At 34.9% G+C, this 23,381-nt stretch overlaps 3 protein-coding genes across 4 annotated transcripts in view; 1 reads left to right on the plus strand and 2 right to left on the minus strand.

Annotated features, from left to right (window-relative positions):
- Window positions 1-23,381, plus strand: part of LOC133326127 (lysosome-associated membrane glycoprotein 5) — a 66,959-nt gene that overhangs the window by 20,033 nt on the left and 23,545 nt on the right. The gene's annotated exons all lie outside the window — the stretch shown is intronic.
- LOC133326100 (cationic amino acid transporter 2) lies at window positions 1,091-5,543 on the minus strand. Of its 2 annotated transcripts, none has more exons than XM_061534774.1 (7): window positions 5,298-5,543; window positions 4,868-5,152; window positions 4,701-4,805; window positions 3,934-4,467; window positions 3,539-3,874; window positions 3,192-3,467; window positions 1,091-1,250 (listed from the first exon to the last, which is right to left on the minus strand). In XM_061534774.1, the coding sequence occupies exons 1-7, from the start codon at window positions 5,536-5,538 to the stop codon at window positions 1,150-1,152; spliced, it is 1,878 nt and encodes a 625-aa protein (XP_061390758.1). In that variant the 5' UTR covers window positions 5,539-5,543; the 3' UTR covers window positions 1,091-1,149. The 2 variants fall into 2 exon arrangements, with proteins under 2 accessions (XP_061390758.1, XP_061390757.1); XM_061534773.1 differs by lacking the exon at window positions 1,091-1,250 and adding an exon at window positions 1,438-3,008.
- Window positions 13,089-15,445, minus strand: LOC133326123 (cationic amino acid transporter 2). The gene is made up of 4 exons (XM_061534798.1): window positions 15,071-15,445; window positions 14,516-14,776; window positions 13,611-14,396; window positions 13,089-13,543 (listed from the first exon to the last, which is right to left on the minus strand). Exons 1-4 carry the CDS (start codon window positions 15,435-15,437, stop codon window positions 13,089-13,091), a joined length of 1,869 nt encoding a protein of 622 aa, XP_061390782.1. The 5' UTR covers window positions 15,438-15,445.

Raw genomic sequence — 23,381 nt, forward strand, 5'->3', positions numbered from 1 at the left:
TGCAGATTTGTAACTTTCGGGAATTGATGGCGATTTGAAAACTGGTAAGTTTTTCTGTATTGTTGTAATAAATATCAACATAGTTATGTAATTGCAACGCCATCTTGTATTTTATACCTCTTTTTTCGAATGTTATGTTTACCTTTTACATTACTCTACGAATGTTTGGGGATCTTTAATTCGCGGACTAAAAGAATTAATCCGGCGGATTAAAATCTGTAACCCGGGACTAAAAACTTAATGCTGCGTATTAAAATCTTTCATTTGGGAATTAAAATCGTTAATTAATATTTTTTTAACGACTACCTGAAGCATGGATTTTTTAAAATATTTTATCAGGGTCTATCTGAAACGTGGAAATTCCATTTTTTGTGTTGTGTTGGCATAAAAAATATAAACAAACTTTACAAAGTGGTTTGAATGCATTTTTGTCATCATGAAGGTTTTGTTTTTTGCCTACTTCGACATCGAAGCTCTACTTTCCATTTTATTTTCCTCATTTTAACAAACTAATTTTCTTCTCTAATGACGTTCGTGGTATGTGAACAAAATCCCGACTTTCCTCGGTTCTTTCTATATATTCATATTTTGCAAATTCATACGATTATAACTTCTAAAGAGAGAAACGGTATTTTTATGTCATATTTTATTATTAAAGTATTTTATTATTAACAATGGCGCTTATTGACATTTTTGTAAAAGCATGTCAATGTTCTTTTGTTTAATATTAAATAAATTACTATCGATTTTTTCGACCATTTGTAATTTAAAGAATGTAAAATGTGATATTTCAAACATTGAGATTTATGAATTAAATTTTTGAAACTCTCGTTTCCCAATTTGTTTAAACATTACTCTCATTGTTCTAAAAATATGACACACAATATTACTTTTTTATTCAGACCAAATAAAACTTATACAATATGTTTGTTGTTGTTATAGCTTAAAACTTATTTCTATAACAAAAAAATGTTTCTAAAACAATATCTTAAATCTAAATAATCCCAAATAACACGACAACGATGCTGATGTCAGATTTGCCATTAACAAAACAAAAACCGACTCTTCCCCTACCACGGTGGCGTGAAGAGTGCCGAAAAGCCTCACCAGTTGTTTGCGGATGCTTTTGCTTGGCAGCTGTTGGACTATCTAAAAGTATTCACTGTACTTTAGCTTTTGCCAGCCAAGACGCTGCCTTTTCAGGTCCCTGTAGCTATTGGGAAGACCGTAAAGGAAGTAGATGGCCAGACCTGTTGATCGATATAGGATTAAAAACAAAAACGAGAATAAATAAGAAACGATTTGAGACATTAAGGAATTAAGGAAGACTAGTTTGATTTGTGTTGTTGTATTTGTTTGTTTGTTTTTGTTGCATTTGATTTGTAACCATGCTATACGATTTTCATGCAATTCGGTTTTCTATTTTTTTAATATTCTAGGTTAGGTGGTGTTTGTGCTGGATTAGTTAGAGATTTGCTAATTTTGAATGCCTGGTTAATGTTATAATTCGGTGGTCTGTTTTTGTTTAACCGATCTTAAAGTTCTACGAGTTTCATTGATCATGCTGGCCGATGGTGTACTGAGATTGCTTTGTGACTTGGTTACGTTCTCCCTGGGCATCTGCAGGGTCTCCTCCTCTAGTTGAGGTTCTGCAGACCTGGGTCTTCGAAGCTCTACTTCAGGTTTAGTTTGGGGCTTGTGAGATGGGCCTCGTTTTAATATGGCCTCCAGTTTTTGTTTAAAAGGAACTTGTTCGTTGTTGGTTTGTGGTTCGCTCAATTCCACAAATATTCTAGGTTTAGACTGTTCATCCGCTTTTAACAATTTGTCTAAGCTGGGACGTTCTCTGGAACGACCTAGAGTGTTAATGGTTTTATACAGAACTGGATCAAACTTGGGAGGCTTGGGAATGGTTTGTGTATTTGTCGTATCCGATTTTGGGTCATTATCTATGTCGATGTCGCAGCCTTCTATGGCCTTTAAAACTAATTTTCTTACATCAGCTTCGCTTTTGGAATGCTTGAGTTTTGGTCGAACAGTTGTGTTGTCGTCGGGATTCGCGGCTTCTTTAAGGGGTTTCGTCGGTTCGGGTGGTTTCATGATCAATTGACTTAATTTATTGCGAAATTTCTCCGAATGTAAAGGATCTTCAACGGAGGCCAGTGACAGTAAGGACTCCATAGATTTGGTGCGTTGTTCAGGGGAAATAGAATTCTCTGCGTCGGGCGAAGCTACTGTATTATGTTGTTCAGCAGCCGCAGTGGCCAATTGCCTTTGTTTCTGTTCCTCTTGATGTTTCTCCAAGGCCGCCCACAACCGAGGACTGTTAAGAATTTCCTCTACCAATTCCATGGCAACCTTCTGTTTCTCCAGGTAATTTTCTTGTATTCCGGAATCTACACTGGGAGGTGTTTGGTTACCCTCTGTACCCTCTGCAATGTCAGAACTACCACTGCTGCTGCTGTGTACCGTAGCTACGGTGGTACTTCTTATGACACTGGGCACCATTTCGGAGTCCACACTAATTTTACGATCGTAGAAGGGAGTATCGTATAGACCATCCTCCTCCGTTTGTAGGACATCGTCCAGCATGGCTATAACTGAGTTCTCCTCTTCGGTTGTTGTGGTCGCCGATTCCAACTTAGGAACTGATATGGAATTTGTTGTTTCGGCTGGTTCTTTGCCCTGTTGACCCGAGCCGTGGGACTTGTCACTTTTTGTATCTTCTACATAATTTATTTGGCCGTTGGGCTGCTTGACAGCCATAAGGTCATCGCTGACCTCATTCATGTCCATGATTTCGTCTAAACTCTTGACGGAACGTTCGTTTTGCTGCATCACTACCGTGGTGGCGGTGGAGGCATTTGACACGGCCTTGAAATTGTCAGCTATGCCTGCACTGCCCCGACTGGATTTCAGCAGTTTCTCGAATTCTAAACGTTCGGGGTGCCTTTTGGCCGGATTTTTTATATCATACATGCACCAACATGCAATAAACATAGGAATACCTAGTGTGACAATAATGTTATCCAGATTAGTAGACTACGAGATACCAGAAAGAGAAAAAGCGAGCGTGCAATCAGGTGGGATTAGTTGGATGATGTGTGTGTCATGCCAATTCTAGCGAATGAATGAATGAAGTCATCTTCATTCGAATGGAATGAATTCCTTCGAATGTATACATCACTTACCAATGGCCATCCACACGCCAAATCGTATCCAGGTCATTACGTCCAGCTGTAACATTAAATAGATGTTGATGAAAATGCTTATGGCTGGCACCAAGGGCACAAGAGGTACTCTAAATACTCGGGCATAGGCCTCTCGAGGTTGTAGACATATCGCAATAAGCACCAGCACTGTCAGTATTACCAGAGCTATTAGCAGACCTAAAACCCAAAGCTGATTGTTGATCAAGGCATCATAGGCCTGCATAAAAATCAGACCAATGCCCATGGAGAGGACACCTAAAATTAAAGGTGGACCGACAATAGTTGAAAAGGGGTCTCCAATGCATTTGGTATTTTAAAATACTTACAAAATACGGTAATTAGGCTACCCACAATTCGGGTGGTAAGTGCATTAGGAACATCAACCCGGCGACAATTGAATATCTGCAATAATACTGTCTTGAAAGTGTTTCGTTCTCCTTTAGAGGTTAACAGCGAATGCTCGGAAACACTGTGGCCATTTCCATTGGCACTGCCGTTGGCATGACCATTTTCTGCGATTGTTTCATGATTGCCAAAGGTCTCAGAATTGTCCATGTAACGCAAAATTGTAATGGATATGGCCACCACACTGTAAGCCAATAGAGTACCAATAGATAGAAGATTTACCAATTGGGCCAAATCAAATAAGCCGGCAATCAAAGCTGTAATTTAGAAGAACGGTTAAAAAGGGAAACAACAAAGTCTCATAAATTTAACTCACCGGTTAATATTGCTGCAAAGATTGAGCCAATCACCGGCACTCTATAGCGGGGATGTATACGTCCCAAGAAACGAAACAGCAGACCATCCTGGGCCATGGAATACATTACGCGTGGCAGTGGAAACAGAGCTCCGAATAAACTGGCGAGTAGACCAACCAAACCACCGACCGATACAATCCACATGGCAAAATTCCAACCAACTTCTTTAAAGGCACTGGGCAGTGGAGCGTTGGCATCTTGTAGATAATAGGGCACCATGAGGGTTAGGACAGTCGAAACACCAAAATAGCAAAGGAATATCACCAGCAACGACAGCATTAGGGAACGTGGAATGTTTTTGCGAGGATTTCGGACTTCTTCACCGGTTGTGGCTATACAATCGAAACCGACAAAGCCAAAGAAGCAGGTTGCAGCTCCTTTTAGGGTGCCGGTAAATCCAAAGGGAAAGAAACCGCCCAGACCAAGATCGGTGCCTTCGGGTAAACTTGTGGTATTTACCGTGCTAGGATCGATAGTCCAGTTGGACCATGTTGCTATTAAAAAGCGAACTTGTTTTAGTATTTCAAATGAAATTTTATCTTGTACAAATACGCTGGTGGCAATGTCTTATATTTTTGGAGAGATTTTACACATATTGAGAAAAAATATGTTATACATAAATTGACTGCCCCAGGACTTCAAAGTCACAGTGTAGCCAAACATAGATAGCCTCTGCCGATAAAATCAGACATCTACTTAATTTGTCAGTATATCTTTCTATACTCACATTTGATGGCTCCAGCAACAATGACAAAAACCAAAATGAATAAATTGAGGCAAGTGCAAAAGTTGTTGGCAATTGCTGACGTCTCCACACCGAAAGCAAGGGCCACTGTAAAAAAAAGCAAAGGATTTAGACTAACTTTTTAAATAATTTTGATTTACGAGGCCTACCTCCAAACACCACCACCAAACCGAATGCAAAGAAATCAAAATAACTTGCCAGAAATGTGGCATTCATTGGTGATATTTCGGCGAAAGTGGTTTTCAAGGTGTCATTGATTAATGTGTCCAGATACAAGCTAATGCCGCGACACACTGCCGCTGTGCCGATCATGTATTCCAATATCAGATTCCAGCCAATGACAAAAGCAGCAAACTCCCCAATGCATACATAGCTGTAGACATACGCTGAGCCGGCTTTGGGTACACGGGCACCGAATTCAGCATAACAGACACCTGGTGGGGTAATGAGGTGGAAGAGAAAAGGGAACAATAACAGACAATGAAATTGTAATCCATATTAATGAGCGATAAAACCACATTGAAAGCTCCACAAATATGCAATTTATGAGCTCAACTGCTGAGGGTTGTATTTAATTACCGGCCAAGAGTGACGCCAGAGCGGCTATTGCAAATGAAAGTATTACTGAGGGTCCAGCTTGATCTTTGGCAATTTGTCCAGCTAGCACATAGACACCAGCGCCCAAAGTGGATCCCACACCCAAGGCAGTGAGGTCATATAGACCCAGGACACGATTAAGTTTTCCTTCGCCATCCCCACTTTCCTGGGACAAGGTTTTCCGACGTGTTAAAACTTTCCAATATGAAGGCTGTTGCACCATTTTGTTGTTGTGGTATCGACTTTAGTAATCCAACTGAAAGGAAAAAAATATAAAAATATATTAAAATGGATTTGTTTAAAACAAAGACTAAATGCATGTCATCAAATTTGTCATATCAATTTCAGTTCGAATTTATTTTCAAAATTTATACTATGTATGGGGTTGCCCACAGATAAACTCTGAGAATGAAATTATGACACTTCTCCATACATTGTTAAAGTTAAAATTTTAATAAAAAATTGGGGGATGGGCGGGAATTTTAAAATATGTGATTGCGAAGGAAGTTTCTTTAGTTTTCAGAATAATTATTTGGATAAGTCATTAGAGTTTAATTGTAAGCCAGAAAGGGAATGGGTGTGGCTTTTCCCTCAATTCTAGTTTATTCTAGTCACACTAAAGTCTTGATGTTTTAACTCCGTCCATGGCCACAAGACAAAACGTCTTATCTTAGAAAAAATCCTTCGTAAACTAACTGAAACTGGTTTATGGACCAAGAACGCTGCTGCTGCGATTGCAATGCAAAGCAAAGCATTGCTCAATGCCGCCTACAATCAGCAGTTTCGATCGGTCACAAATGCTCATAAAAAATCTACGTCGTTTTATAAAAATCATTTTTGAATCTAAGCCATTTTCAGACATTGTGTTCCACTTTCAGTATAGAATTAGACGCTGCCGATTGATTCATTGTGGGGGCCATATAATCACAAAGCCACCGAAACATGTCAGAAGTTGACGCCGTCGATTTGCATCTGAAGTGGTGCATATGTTGATGCTGCAGCGTTTTGCTCGTAAATGAACATTGAACCTTTAAAGTATGTACAGCGGATTATCTCTCAAAAGGAATAAAATATTCTATTTAAAGATTGGTTTTCTTTTTCAGGCGTGAATTTGGAGCATAGCCTCACAATAATAAAAAACTCCTACTTTTAATATCAGTTATGTTGGGTTGCTATGACCACGGATGTGCATTTCATTTGCAGAGAATAAGTTCAATGACCAACCTGTTTGGCTTTTAGCGAATCGAATAATAACTGAACAGTCTAAGATAAAACACAAACTGGCAAAATTGTGGTATATATCGAACGCCTTTTTTATTTTTTTATATTAATCATGGGATATAAGTTCACAAAAAAATTCATGTACAACTACAGGGTTAAGAATTTCTTTTTAATGATAAGAAATGTATGTCTAGGTAATGTTTACTACCCACAAAAAATTTAAGAAAAATAAACAACTTATTTTGTTGAAGTAAACAACAACAAATTGTGATAAATAATTTAATATCCAACCAATAAAGCATGTTCTTCTCCTTTAATATTTCGAATATTTGGAAGGTTTGTCCTACATTTGGATTATATTGAACCTACAGAAATATAGTCAAATTTATATTTTTCAAAGAAAATAGTGTAATAACCCAAAATTTATATAATTATGTAAAAATGTGTGTTCCATATAGATTCTTAGATTTTTTAACTACAATAACAATTTTTGCTTTATAATAAAAATAGTATTTAATTGCAGTTCGAGAAAAGGAATTGTAATATTTGGGGATATATAATCGAAATCGTTTATAACGACTTTGGTTTTAACGATACGTTATGTCTTATAGCGCCCCATTTCGCTTGAAAAATTGTTATTTAATATAATATATGCTGTTCTTTTGACTTTTCTTTTGACATGGGTGATGGAATATTAATTCCAAAACATCCAATGTGTAATGTGAAGAATAAGCTCACCCAAACTCCTTTACATTCCATATTGCTTGATAAATTTATTTTGGGTAAGATATCTTCATTTCAATTTATTTTGGATATGAAATCGAAGTACTCCATCTTTATATATTCTCAATGTTAACGATTTTGATCTATTCATGCTGGTTTTCAGTGTTTAAATACATTGCGTTGAACACACAAAAATAATATTTTGGAAAAAAGTTTTCACATTCACTGTCCGATATTTACACTACAAAGTAACTACTTTGTATACTAAAACTAGTAACAAAAGTCAACAAGAAGTCCAAGTAAAATATTACAATTACAATTAAATGATGCTGTAACAATTTTACGATAAGAATTGACCGTTATTTATATATGGGACATGCAATTCTAGAATTTTAATTTTCAATACAAATAACGTCCATTGCCACAGTTGAACTTGCATTGTGAATAGAAAGTGAAAAAGAAAACAATAAATCTTTATAATGGAAAAGCGTGTGACAGTTGGTACCCACAAAACAACTCACCTAATTTTATATGCGAGTATATAAAAAACCATTAACTATTTTTAACAAATAAAGATAAGATTTTTTTTATTTATGGAGCAGCAATATAGAGGAAATTAAATAGCAAATGAAATGTAAACAAAATTCATATTTTCTGTTATTGTTTTCAGATTGACTCACCTTAATAATGGCAACGAATTTCTCACAACGATTATGCTAATGTTGTTTCAAACAATTTTTCTGATATTTTTTTGTAATAACAAAAAATATAAAATTTGTTCTTTTTCTTCAATTCCAAACTCTTGTATTTATAATTATTTTATTTTGTGTTTCATTTAAATTTTATTCACACGTTACACGGACAAATAGACGTTGTTGTTTTAAGCACCCCTTAACCGCTTAGCTCAACGTTCACAGAGCGTTTAAACTGATCGACATTCTACGGTTCATCATTTTCTTCTAAGTAGAAGCCATCAACGACATTCAGTGAAGTGCAGGCAAAAAAAAATAAAAAAATGAAAAAGAAAAATAAAAATATTTGCAAAAATGTCAAACAACACGGCAGACACACGCACACACATTCGCACACACACGTATTAAATAAATGTAAAAAGATATGACAACGAGAGGAACTCATCATTTGAAAGACAATAAATGTATCTCAATGATACTGATAAGAATATAACATCAACAACAACAAAAACAGCAGCAACACCAACAATATATAACTGAGACGTTATACTACTACAGAGATAAGAATATTAAAAAAAATCTACGGGTTTCTCTCTTTATATGGTTGTGGGAGACAGAGAATATTTAACTGTCGTATGACATTTTAGTCTGAGGAAATCAGTTTTCTTTCCGTAACACCGAAAACAAGTGAGGCTATCTCTTATTGGAAATATTCGTATTCGGCTGCTGTTTTAAACTTGTACGAAAATACGTAAATATGTAATTACACGGCTGGTAAATAAAATAAGTACTGCGTTAAAATTTTAGATTATTTCAAATAAAACCTTCATATATAATGAATATATTCAACTTTGTCTCTCTTGATCAAAATGTTTATATGACCCTGAAATTGTGGAACCTATTTTACGGTATTTAAAATTGTTAATACCATAAAAAAATACTTAAGTTTTAAACTTCCTTTCATAATTCTGTTCCTATTTGTTTATAAAATTATAAATTAAAAAAAAATTAAGTATTGACTTCTATCAAATGGCTTCTATAATTTCATATTATAGACATTTTAATCCGTGAATTTATGGTTCTGTAAATGTATGCTTCTCTCAATGAACCTCCATGGAATGTAACTTTCGATTTCGGTGATTTTAAATATTCGATACTGCATCTATAATTTTCTTGTATGCTAAATCTGGCAGCAATTACATTTTCTCAGTCATATTTTACTTTACATTTTATGTCATATTTTAATTCATAGTTTTTAAAAACTTGTACATATATTAATGCACCGCAGTATAAATGAATAATTTGTAAATTCCTTAGGGTTAATAACAACATATGTTTTTCTTTCGATGTAAATAATAAAAAACACAATTTGTCTGCTACATATTCCATTCGCGATATTACAAAATAAAATGCATTTTCAAATTTCATTAGCAGACCCCGGTTGCAGACACACATACAACACAATTTCTACAACGTCATTAATAAATATCTATAACTCGACCATAAGTTATTTATACGCCTGAATTATTGACGATCGGTCACTTTCAATTTCAAACATGCAACCAATAAAGTAAATTGATTATTGTTTTTCATTTGTCGTTTTTTTGTATTCTCTTTTAATTCAATTTGATTTTGTTGCATTTTTTTAAATTTCCATGTTATTGGCAAAAAACAATGGACTTAAACATCCAAATTTTAGATGAACATGATACTGCCGTTGTCACTGATAAGGATGCGGACAGGCTGTGTCATAATACTATTTATTTGTTGTTATTGCTGATGGTTTCTTCGTTGGGATCGTATCTACTAACACGGCTATGTAAACAAATCGTTACGAAGTACCTCTCACACACGCATCCACACGTTCTCTTTCACTGTCGCTCTCTCTATCGCGTATCTTTCTATTGCAAGTTCAGTTGATTGTTTTGCCTTGCTGTTATTATCGCACCGAGAGCAAAATAAAAGCCACACAGACAGATACGTTCGCGGTCTTATACTAGCGTTCTCATTCAACACTGTTCCAATTGTTTTCAATTCTGAAATAAGACTAATTTACTAATTGTTACTGCCGGCATCAAGTACCTGGCAAGATAGCCGCCAACGACTGCTCGCTTGCTGGCTGTGCTCTGGCCCGAGAAATGCCTAAATAAAAGTGGCAATGGCAACAACAACAACCGTCTACAAAAATAATAATAACAACGAAGTACAAAGAAAAACAAGTGTCAACAAACAAACGAACAGATAAACACACATACACACCGACCGATATTCATTCTAGTTAATACAAACCTACAAACGTAGTCGCATACCTGATCGGTTGATGATACTCCTCAAATAATTCGGGCAATTATTTTAAAATATTGTTATAGCGTTTTGTTGTTTGTGTTGTTGATGTATTTAATCGGGTAATCATCAACATGCACATACATACATACATCGCAAAGCAGAAATTACGTCCAACAAAAGTGGTGTGTGTAGAATTTTTAAAAATTTCGATAATGCAAAAAATGCGATTCAGACGTCACATGTTAAACGTTTTTTTTTTATTTTGAAAATATAGCAGATTTTATGATTAATGCCTGGTGTTGTTATACTGACGCATACATACATGTGTATGTATTTCTCGATTAATATCTAAGGAGGATATTATTTAAAAAGGAAGAAGCTTAACATAACAACAACTCCTGCATCCGGTTTTAATAAATTTCGATAGGAAACAAGTTGAGAATCCCTATTAAAAATTAATATCAATATTTTCTTGAGTTTTTCTGAATCAAAAATACATTTTTGTACAAAATCGATTGAAGAAAAATTCCACAATGAATGTTTCAATTTTATGAATGAAATATTTGAACGCTTAGAAAAAGATATATTTTTATTCGTATATTATTGTAATTAAATATACGTTTAAAATTCAATATTGCAAAAACTTCTATTCTATTAATTATACTCAAAAGGGTGATTTCTTACTTGGCTACAATATTATTTTCATTTTTTATTTTATAATTATGAAACGATATCTACCTTAGTTCTTATTTTGAAATCAGTTTTGGCATTCGACAGAGTTTATCTCGCAGTGATAGCAACAACAGTCAACAACGATTGGCCAAGATTAGATATCTTTGCTACATTACACTCTTATCACTTGAAACCTTATTGCCGAACAGCATTGTCTCTATTTTCTTAAATTTTGATTAAAAGTTCTAATCGCTAGTCATGTTGTTAACACAAATTAAAATACAATGGTAGCCTAATAAATTGTAAATATATTTTCAATACAGTAGAACTATTCGTTTAGGCCTATTGAACAAAGAGAAGACACTTATTGGAATTTTCATCTTAACAACAATGTATCTGATTTCACTCAATTTGTCTGTATTTTAAAAACAACGACTAAAAAACGGTTACACTCACTGTAAAAGATTGGAATTGATCGTAATTTTCGTAATCGTAATTTTGGAAGGGTATGTGTCTTAAATGGATTTTTTTCTGATAGGATTCAATGTATCTTCTAAATGTTTCTTTTCTGTCTGTTCGATGTCCACTGTTGATTACATCTTGCATCCTAAAACTATGCAATACAAGATTCATTTAAAACAGCCAAATTCACCACAAAATGAAAATAGATATACAACATTTCACTGTCTAAAAGTATGCTTTAGTAATCCAAAAAATATATATACTACAGCGGCACTGAAATACTTGAATACCACCAGGGAACTAATTCTCCCACAAAATGAAAATTGTATAGGGGAGACTGGGGCACCTTCGGCACTTTTTTTAGAGCTCTATATCTCAGTACTTATTCAACATATATAACAACTTTATGGCTGATTATTGTCCTCTGACACTTAATTATAAAAAACAGTACCAAAAATATATAAATAAATAGTATTAGTTAAAAAATTTTTTAAAGTCAAATTCGCCGAATGTGCCCCAACCCGGGGTAGCTTCGGCATTTGATGGGGCACATTCGGCACCATAGTCATAGCCGGGCAATTGTCATCGCTATGAGTCTGGTTGAAATTCTGATCCTCTAAAGGCTCTATTTGGTTTTAATACGCCACAAAATTTTTGAATTATAGGACTTTATTTTATAGCGGCGGACGTTTACATCTCAAGGTCGCACACACCATCAGAAATAGGGGTTTTCTTTCTACCGCATTTTCACGTTTTAATCTTATATATGCAATTTCGAACCATATTAAAGGATTAGTTTGCAAGACAAACTCAAAAACATTTTAAGGAAATAATATTGCACAATCTGTATATGGCCGAATGTGCCCCACTTTAAAATGCCGAATGTACCCCGAATGTATTTTTTTATAGTTTTTTTAATTTTTTTCGATCAGTTTTGTAAAAACATTATATTTTTAAATATTTCTATAATAATACACATCGTAGTTAACCACTTTTTAATAATATTGTCTTAAAAATTTAAAAAGTTTTATACACGAAATACTTACGAAAACGCGATTGCCGAAGGTGCCCCAGTCTCCCCTATATATACAGGAGCATGTATAGTTTTGATCGGGACTACCGAGTTGATTAGTTTTTATTAAAAAATCATCTTCTTGAGCATATTGTTCGGAAACAACTAAATGTACCGTTGCTACTCAAAGTCCCGTGTACAAACCAACCAAAGAAAACTAGGAAAACATTCATTCAAATATAAGAGAACTCACAATAGAATGTGTTTATCTCTTTAAACACCTTTTACCCAATAAAATAATAATCAGCAATGCTAACTGCTGATTGGCTGTTGTATTGGAATTATGCGCATATATTGCCTTAACACTTTTATACTTTACCTTATCTCTTATAAACAAACAAAACGTTAGACAGCTCGACATTTAATAATACAAATTGTATACTTTTTATTTTGCAACTTATTTTATATAATAATTATTATTAAATTAAAAACTAATTTCGTTTTGTCGAACAACAAAATTTAAAAATATTCAATTCCTTACATACGAATTAATATATATAGTGCTTTAAGAAAAATATTCAATTCCTTGCAGGTTAAGTACAATTTTGACATTTCTTAAAAGTCAAATGAGAGACGAATATGAGAAATTACAGGAATAGAAGGAATACCTCCCAGAATTCTCAAAATATCATTAATATGCTCATATTAACTTGCAGTATGCATAACCATTAGCGGCACCTGTGTGCTAAAACGTTCATCATGATGCAGCGATGATATTGAATCAACTTCACTTCTTTCCCTGGACTCTGAATCGGCCAAGCACTTCATTTCTCTGTGACGCATACGACTATTACGCACACTGTAGCCAAAGAATATCATCAGACCGATAGCAATCCAAATGCTAAAACGCACCCACGTCATTATGTCCAGCTTAATCATGAGATAGATGTTAATTAACAAGGAGAAACCAGGCACCCATGGTACAAAGGGGACTTTAAAGGCCAATGAAGAGGAGGATACAGGTTGGCGAGAAATGATGAATAATGTTACGAATAAGAAAGCAACACTCAGGCCGAGTTTGGTAGTATCAACGATTGTAATACTGGTGAAGTTTTCTTCGAATGGCAATAATACTTGCGTCAGTAAAACACACTGGAGAACTGCAAAGAAATATAGACAATTGATTTACCTTACTCGTCCATGACATTTTATTAATGGAGCACTTACCATATAAACAAATCATAACCGTAACGATGCGTGCTGTTTTCTTCGTGGGCACAATCGATTTAGAGCTGTTGAACAGTAATTTTAGGAATCCACAATCCGAATCGTTCTGATCCATTAAAGCTCGACCGTTGCTCATATGACGACTGTCACGTCTATCGTCGCATTCATAGCGCAAAATCAACACACAAGCCGCCACCATGGAGTAGGCCAAAAATGTACCAATTGACATCATATTCATTAATTGTTTCAAATTGAAGATGGCAGCAAAGGCACCGGTTAAGAATCCCGTCAGCAGAGTACTGTTCAGTGGAGTCTTGTGTTTGGAACTAATTTCAGCCATAAATTTGAATAACAAGCCGTCTGTGGCCATGGCGTATACAATACGTGGTAGCGGAAACATTGAACCCATTAAACTTGTGCACATGGCACATATGGCGCCCAACGACACCACATATTTTGCCACTGTCCAGCCGTAAATGCTGAAAACATGCACCAAGGGCGCACTTTCATCTTGTTCGTAGTACGGCAGCATCATTGTTAGGACGGTGGAAATGCCAAAGTAGGCCAAAAATACCATGGCCAAGGAAGTGATAACAGCAAAGGGTATGGATTTCTTTGGGTTCTTAGCTTCTTCACCGGCAGTGGCGATGCAATCGAAACCAATAAAGCCGTAAAAGCAAATGGCAGCTCCTCTTATTATACCAGCAAATCCATATGGGGCAAAGCCGCCTTCGCCATATCCAGCGGGAACTTCTTCCTTGGGTATAGCCCAATTTTTGGTGGAAACTGAAACAAAGATAAACATATGAGTGCATGTTTGCAATATCGAGGAGCTAATATCTTTACAAATGTATTACATATTACACCGAGTTTAGCTTCAGAGGTGATCATTACACGTAACTTACCTTTGAATAAACCGGCTACAATAACAAACAGTACCACACTGAGATTTAAAAGTGTGAAAGCAGTATTAAGCCTGGTCGACTCCTTGGCGCCAATCGCAATAGCCCAAGCGAATATGATGGTTACACCGAATGCAAATATATCCGGATAATGATTCAAACCCTCAACATTCATGGGCAAATGGGTGCCCAAGAAATTCTCCATGGCATGATCACATAAGTTATCCAAATATGAGCTTAAGCCCTTCACCACACTGGCCGAACCTAAAACGAAGCAATGGCATTGAATTCCACATGTTTAGGTATTTGAAAAATTCGTAAACTGTTTGGCATTTCTGCCGAACTTCGCGTTCTTTAATGATCAATTAGAACAGTGTATGTGTGTACATGCGGCCAAACGAATATAAATCAATCAACTCAATTAAATGCTGATCATTTGTAAAGGCACCAGTAATTTAATCTGAGCGTCTGTTGTTTGACCGTCGCTTCATTCCAGACCCTGTTCTTTTAGACATCAAAATGTTCAACACTACACCATTATGCTTCATATGTACATACCTATTGCATATTCCAATATCAAATTCCAGCCAATGATGAATGCAACGAACTCGCCAATTGTAACATAGCTGTAAACATAAGCCGATCCAGCTCTGGGTACACGTGCACCAAACTCGGCATAACACAGACCGGCAAATATGGACGCTATAGCAGCAATAAGAAAACTGAATATCACAGCAGGACCTGCATAAATCTTTGAGACCTGACCGGCCAATACATAGACACCGACACCCAATGTGGAACCAATGCCCAATGTTGTGAGATCGAAGGCCGACAAAACTTTGGCCAATTTTGATTCGGTCGAATCCTCAATGGGTTTCTTCCGAGTTAGCGTCTCGTATATGCTTTTGAAACCGGGAAATGGCATCCTAGAACAAAAATATGTAAGTAAATAAATAAATGAAACGTGTTATGATGAAATGGTATTGAGTGAAACCCCCATTACGACGATCAGAATAATCGTGTTTTGTTGCGGTTTCTCTAGGTGACCCAATGAAATCGCATATTAGCACGTAATTTATATCTTTCAGATAATTTTTATTAGTTAAAGAGTGAAACATTGCCGCTAAGTTAAAGTATATTAAGGCGCTGCTTGGTACGATCACAAGATGTATTTGTGGCTTAATTATGGCTTTACAGCTTCAAAAGAATCTTTAAACAGAACTGCAATTAATTGACACATTGTTGTTAATAGGCGAAATGAAAACACCAATAAAGAAGCAATCAAAAATAGACGCGGGGAAATACTCTTTTGATCTGACGCACAGAAATATAACCCACATTTCATTATTTTGATCCATTTGTAATGATCGAAATCGAGTCATGTTAAATAGAAATTGTCTGCTCAGCATTTTCAGTCATTAACGTAATGTAAAACATGCCGAAAACACTTTATTTGTACCTTTTTATATTTTTTTTATTTTTCTATTTCAGTTCACAATTTTATATTTATTTTATTTTTTGGCAAAACTTGATGGCCACGATGACCGCTCTAAGAAAGTACTGAATTGAAAAGTTGTGAAAATTTTACTTAAATACCAATTCAATCAAAAATCGTTAAAATTTCTGAACTCACCATGGCAAACTGAGAGGGAAACAATAAAGCTCAGCTCAGTTTTACACTGGTGAATATGATATTGATGTTTAGGGTTGTATGTCGAAAGCTTTCGTTGTCAGTGGTTAGTGTAAAATGTGGTTTTAAATAACCGATAACCACTGAATGTTTATGAAATATTTATTTACCGCTAATGTTTTGTGATTGTGTATCTTTAAAATTTTTAATTTCAAAATTTTGTGACGACATTTACATTAAAACTTTTTCCGGGTTAACCTACTCTATGAGTATCTATTTGGCATGTATACAATGGAATTGACATTGGAAACCCACTGGGATAACGAAATCCGGTACAATGTAAACGTACTATAAACACATGCCAATTTTTTCATAACAAAACTAGGGAAAGTGCAAATTAAAAAAAAAAAATAAATAAAAATAACGGACATCTTATAAAAATATCAAAACTAGATGGCAATTCTTTTAAACTCAATACAACAGCCAATCATAATTTGGCTTTTTTTTTTTGCTTATCTTTTTTTAATCTGTTTGGCCATTTTTTTCTTTTAATTATTAGTTTCAGTTATTTTTTTTTTAACTGCGTATCCTTATCCGATTTTGAATGGGGTTCTTTCCTACTGAAAACGAAAACAATTATAACCATTTTATACATTTAAGGAAATGTTTATTGCATTTTGAAACAGGTATCGGTGTATATGATACTGTTCACATTGACATTATTTTGACAGCATATTTCACAATTCAAAGGATATGACAATGTACACATTCTACTTAGATGTCATCACCTGTGTAATATCTATCGACGGGAAATGCATTTTGAAATTGTATGATTGCTTTAACGCCTAAATGAATACTGTTCCTGGTGTAAATTGTCAAATCGAATTATTGTCAAATGAGTTCTCTCATTACCCGATATGTGCGACAGACACACACAAACAAACACTTTTATTTAACCCTTTCAGATTCATTAATTGTAATTCATGTCAACTTTAAACATCATAGCCAACTGGGTCTTCCCAATTATTGCCCACAATCAATTAAATATTTCAATTATTTTAAATACAATTTCATAAAAAAGGGTGTTTTCAAAACAATTTCCATCAAAACATACAAACGCCAATTCGTGTATAGCCCATTATGGAAGAGTGTCAACTCTAGTGTGGCATATTTGCAACAACAACATTGCCGCCAATTACATTCCTCTTCTTCCCATCAACATCTGAGAATTTGCCTAACAAGAGTCATATTTCACACATGATTAATTCTCATTTGAGAGTAAGTCACATGTGAGCGGTGTAATGTCAGCGACAGAGGCGCCAACAATGCCTCAACGTAGTGTTTCATTCCACATGACGTAGAAAAGGCGTCGCGCAAATTACAACCGAAGCAAACAAAACAGAAAAAAAGAAAATAAAATCAATAAAAATAAATTGAAATGTGAACACGCAAACTAAAATTAAACAAATGCCGTATATAAGTATTGCTGCTTCTGCAGCTGATGTTGTTGCTGTTGTTGGTTGTGCTCTCTGTTACTATGAAAATAAATAGAAGAAAATATCTACGTATTGACTGGGTGGTGCGTTGTTGTTGTTGTTTGCTTGAATCGGTGAAAAGTGCTGCACGAGACAAACGCGGTGAGGTATTTTTAATTTTTCACATCAATCACTATTTTTTTGTCTATGATAACCAATTTTATAGGCCATAAGATAATGAAAATAGACAAAATGTATAGGTGGGGAATGTCATGCTAGTCATTTCCTCAGTGGAACTTACCCAATGTTTTCTAAGAACTCCTCCATGATTTAATTATGTAAATATCAGAATATATTTCAATTGGTTTAGTTTTTGCAAAGTAATTTAATAATTTGTTAATGAATTTTCCTTTAATGTTATTTGTTTTTCTTTTTAGGTAACACGCGGCATTCTTTGCCGGTAAATGCTTGTATTTGGTGGTCTTTACATTCGTTTGGTCGGTACAAAACTGCTGAGTGAATATTTAATATCTTGCAGATACACGTTGTGCCCTAAACAACTGACTGACTCAACAGCTGCCAACCCGCAACGGGAGATTTCAATGAAGAGAGCCAAAAACAAATGTGTACCATTCGGCTATATTTGATGGCAAAAAAGAGAAAGAATAGTGTTGCCGCGTTTTGTGTAGAATGAATGGAAAATGCCCACATTGTCGCAAAGATAGAGTGGCAGTGTTAAGGATTTCGAAAATTTAGGTGAGTTCTATTTTATTTTTTTTTTCAAATTTTCCGAGTTTTGGAAAAAATCGATCATATTTCTATTTCGATAAAAAAAAATCAGAGCATTATATTTACATTCATACATTGAAATAATATCTAGTATATGTAGGTATGACATAAAATTGTATTACTATGGAGTATTTTTTTCATATTTTTATTATAAGATTTGAAAACTTGGACCATCTTGTATTTTCTTCCCAACATTTCAATGTTTAAAATTGCACGTTGGCAATCCTTAAATCTCTCATTTAAAGGGGGTTGTTTGAATTTCAGCTCTTGTTTCTTTTCCGAAGAAAACGAAACACACACGCACACACCCAGAGGCATACACTCGCCTTGACATTCGTTTCTCTCAACTGATGATGTTTGTACTTTTTTTATTGCATCAGACTTAAGACGCTGACAGCCAAAGTCGGCAAATACCTGTATTCTTGGGAACTAGAACGGTAGCATGGTGGTGGTGGTTGAGAAATTACTAAAAACGGAAACACAATACAATGTTGCCAGATTAATTTAATTGTGTAGACGACAGTTGGGAGGGAAATTATCTCCACTATACATTTTTATCGCATGCTATACATATGTATGTATGAATATTGTTTTGGGTTGATATTTCAATTTCCATTTTCAATTCTATTAACTTCAAATGAACACATACGCTTATGTATAAACAAATATACAAACATTTAATTGATTTATCTGTTTCATCAGTAATAACATTATAATTTTTATATTGTCGACCAAGTTAGTATATTTCCATGTGGGTGTGTGTGTGAGTGTGAATGTTTTATTTTATATTTGCCCATGGATGCCACGATGTGTGGCGCTGTTGTTGTTATTATTGTTTATTGCTATGCCATGTTAATCAATTACCATTTTGTAAATCAGAACAGTATTGAAATTTATGTACTGATGTGGATTGTTAAATTCAATTTACTTTTGTGCATTTGTAATTGTTTTCATATTGCCATTGAAGTCAATAGATTTAATTCAATTAAATGGCAAAATATTACACAGGCAAATGCATGAAATTGCTAAAAAACACAGCCTGAAAGTTGTTGAACATGCAGTGCAGTCTGAACATATATGTAGGTAGGCCAGGACATCAGCGAATGCTGTGCATTTTAATTTAAGGGATATTTCAGATGATACTAACGAATGTAAATGTATTTGTGAAGAATTTAAAATCTCGTATTCAAGGGAAATATAGATGAGTATTATTTTTTTTTTGTACAGCACATTACAATTAATGTAAAAACCTAACACTTCTCGATTTATAACTCGTTGTCCTTCAACAATCTACACCTTACCGTCATTGTAATATTGCATTCAATATTCCCTATTGAGAACGTTGTAGCTACCAATGGCCAATGAATTATTTACCGTCTGTTGCAAATAAAATACCAAACAATATGATGCTCGCTTTTAGGCGCTTTCAAATCAAAAATGCCATTCGCACAACAAACGAACAAACGAACACACGCACACAAACACTCACACGAATCATAGGAATATATTCGGACGCTATATCGTCATCGCGAGAATAACGCTAGTTTCGAAACACAACGACAACAAGGCGCACCCCTCTGTGTTTTGCGGTTACACAGTCCGGTGATGGTGTTGGTATTGGTGGTTTGTCGGCTTGGTTTGGTCGACATGTTTGTCTTGTTGTTTTCGAGTATCATTTATTTTCTAGTTTATTTAGAATTTTATTTGGAAACCACAGAATGTTTTATTTGTGTTGTTGTTATTGTTGCCGTTGTTAAGGAGCTCTGTTGCTTTTAGAATAGAGATGTCAATGAGGGTGATGCGAATGCGATTAAATTCCAAATTTGAAAACTGTAATCGATAAGGACATAACGAAATTCGGAGGAGCCTGACAGGTTGTATTTTATGCATAATTTTATCATATTCATAATTTCACCCATTTATGTCAAACTTTAAACACTTCGTCTAGACTTAATTCGATCGCATCTATCATATATTCGGCAGAAGAACAAACCCAATTAAAATTTGTGAAAATCTGCTCAGATTTATATATGTTGCTTTCAAAAGTGTAACCAGCATCTATGAAATATAGACTACCTTTCGAATTTATTTCAGATTCTTCAAAAATATAACTGGATTAGCATCTCTAATTGTTTTACAAAAATCTTTTTTTTTTTATTTCTCTAGTTCCCAACACTTGTCCACAATTTTGAACGTTCGTGTGTGCAGAATCAAGCTGCTGGTGCATTGTATGTTTAAATTTCTATATGTGTCTAAAAATGAATATAGGAATTGTACGCCTGTATGTGCCATACATACAAACACACACTAATGCAGCTATGTGCGAAACATATTTCTCCCATAGATTTACAGATATAGAATCTAGTTTTTGACCAAAACCAAAACAAAATATGGTCTATATATATGCAACAATTCGAGTTATTGTTGTTGGATTTCAGAAGACTTTTTTTGTGTTTTTGTTGTAGTTGTTGTCGTTTGGTGGTGGTGATGGTGGCGGCGGAGGCGTTGCTGGAACGTAGCTTAAGCGTAATAAATATTTTGTTAACCATAATTCAAATACATCCAAATGTTTGCACATTTGTGTGGTTGTGTGTGAGTGTGTATGTGAACACTTTGTTTATTTTTTATTAACAAAAATTCAACAAGATCTAAATTTAATCTGTAACAAATTGTGTGCTTTTAGTTATTTTATGGGCTTTTTCAATTTGCGACCAAAGGATAAACGACCGTTCCTTGTCCTCGGCTCGGGTTGAGGCAATGTTTCAAATTCTTGTTCATCCAGCTGTTCGACTTCTGGAGAGCCATTGACCATGTTCGACTCAATTTCAGTGTTAGAGTCCTCCTTGGGTGGGCCATAGGTATCTTGTGGCTGTTGTGGTGGTCCATAGACATCTTGTGGCTGTTGTGGAGGTCCATAGACATCTTGTGGCTGTTGTGGTGGCAAATAGGTGGAGGGCACGAATGTCTCTTGCTCGGTAGTTACATTAACTTCGACAATGGGAAGTACAGTTGTTGTTGTTTCATCTTCTAAATTAACATGGGTGGTTGTTTCAATTTCAGTGGGTAGCTCAAAGGGTATATCCGGTTTGAAACCGGCAGCTGGATAGGGTGCCTTTTCCAATCTCAACAGCTTCCTATTGTTTGTCCTACTAGATGATTTCCTTAGATTTAAAGCCTCTGCGGAAAGTACTATGGCAATTGCCATTAAAATTCTCAGACAATTATTGGACACCACCATGGCTTTTGTTAAGTCTTTGCTCTGTAACAACTTATTTGGTAATAATGACTTCATTAAAACCAGAAGCTTCTTTTATATAAATATAATATTTTCGATTTTTGGTATAGGCCTTTAATTATGAATCAATAAACGATTCTATTTTTAATTCAGATTTTAAGTCCAAATGACTTTGACTATAATTTTGAAAATCACACACAAATATTCTTGGCTGTTTTTTGTCGTTAATAACCCACCCCCACCCACAATGACAATTTGTCATCGAGCTGCACATATTAATGATGTCGAGTCGCCCCGTTCAAAATATGAATTCGAACGTGCCTAAGTGTTTATGAATGAGTCTGGAAGACTAACATGGCCTTTAATACGTTAAGTGCCTTCTATTTCATAGAATAGAAAACAAAAAATACCCGACCGAGTATCCATCATATTCCATGTCCATCTATGATTGCCATTATTTTTGTCCAATCAATAGAATATTTGTTTTTTATCGGACAATATTTGGCGGACAGACACGGTTTATAATTGACACTTTTTGATAGCTCTACGACTGGATCGTTTTGTTATTATTCTTTATTCTTAATGCTGTTAATTGTTGTTATTTCAATGTTAGCGATAAAACAAACATTAAATTTCCACATCAGACTGTCATATTAATAGGATCGTGTTTTGAATTATTGACAATCTGCTCAAGGATTGGATTCTATAGTGATGAAACGAAAGGAATTAATGCTATGGGAGAACTTCTTTCTTCTCTGGAAGTGAAGATGGTTTGTTGTTGTGATTAAGGCCATGAAGTTATAGAAATTAAAATTCCATTCCCAAAATAAAATATAAAAATACTCTATAAATAATATTTGAAATAAAAATTGCAATTGCATACATTTGCAGAATATTAAGTTCATGTTTCAAATAGCCATTAACAATGCAATAAAAATGGTTTTAATGTTGTTTACGTTTGTTTTGTTTATTTTTGTTTAAAGTGCAACTTCGTAGATGTTTGATACCCTACTCCAGTATTTGAAATATTTCCAAACCATATTCTTCTCATTTAAATATTTTCCATTTTAAAACAGAGATTGTTTCTGTAAAATTCCAGGCGAATGGATTTGAGTGATTCACTCGTTTTGGAAAAATGTATATATTGTATGGGTCCTGGTAGTATGACCTACAGGTGGACCTGCAATATTTTGTTCTGGATCCGGCCATGGACCATAGTTCTTGGTAATGATAATTTAATGTCTAAAGGGTCATGTGGACTTGTTCTGAAGTCGAACTATAGGTTGCAATTATTGTTAAAACTTCGTGTCAATATTCAGCGAGATTCTCAAGAAATTGTCAGATGTAACCGAATAGTTAACGTTCATATTAAGGTTTAAGCGGAACGACCATCCATTTATGGTTTTTAGTGGATTGTTTTAAACTTAAAATATGGATTCTGTAAAATCGCCCGAAAGATCTAAAAGATGTGCAGAGATTAACTGTTTTGAGATGTATGAATATATATTTTTCCCCTAGCAGGCCGATTGAAGCGTCGATTAACTCTTTTGTTGGTCCTCCTGATGTTATAAGAACGAAAAAGCCACATGTTGCCAGGTATTTGAAATGCGGTTATTTTTACATGCCTGACTGGGGATATTTTAGTCTTGTTTCATTTGTGGGCTTCCATTGTTTTGGATCCCCTTAGGTTTCCACGGAATAATTATAAATTCTGACATCCTGTATCAGATTTTTCGCTGA

This window comes from Musca vetustissima, unplaced genomic scaffold (genome assembly GCF_032173495.1).
Source record: "Musca vetustissima isolate MV318-11 ecotype Yass unplaced genomic scaffold, APGP_CSIRO_Mvet_v1 utg16036, whole genome shotgun sequence".
In the NCBI taxonomy this organism is placed as follows: Eukaryota; Metazoa; Arthropoda; class Insecta; order Diptera; family Muscidae; genus Musca; species Musca vetustissima.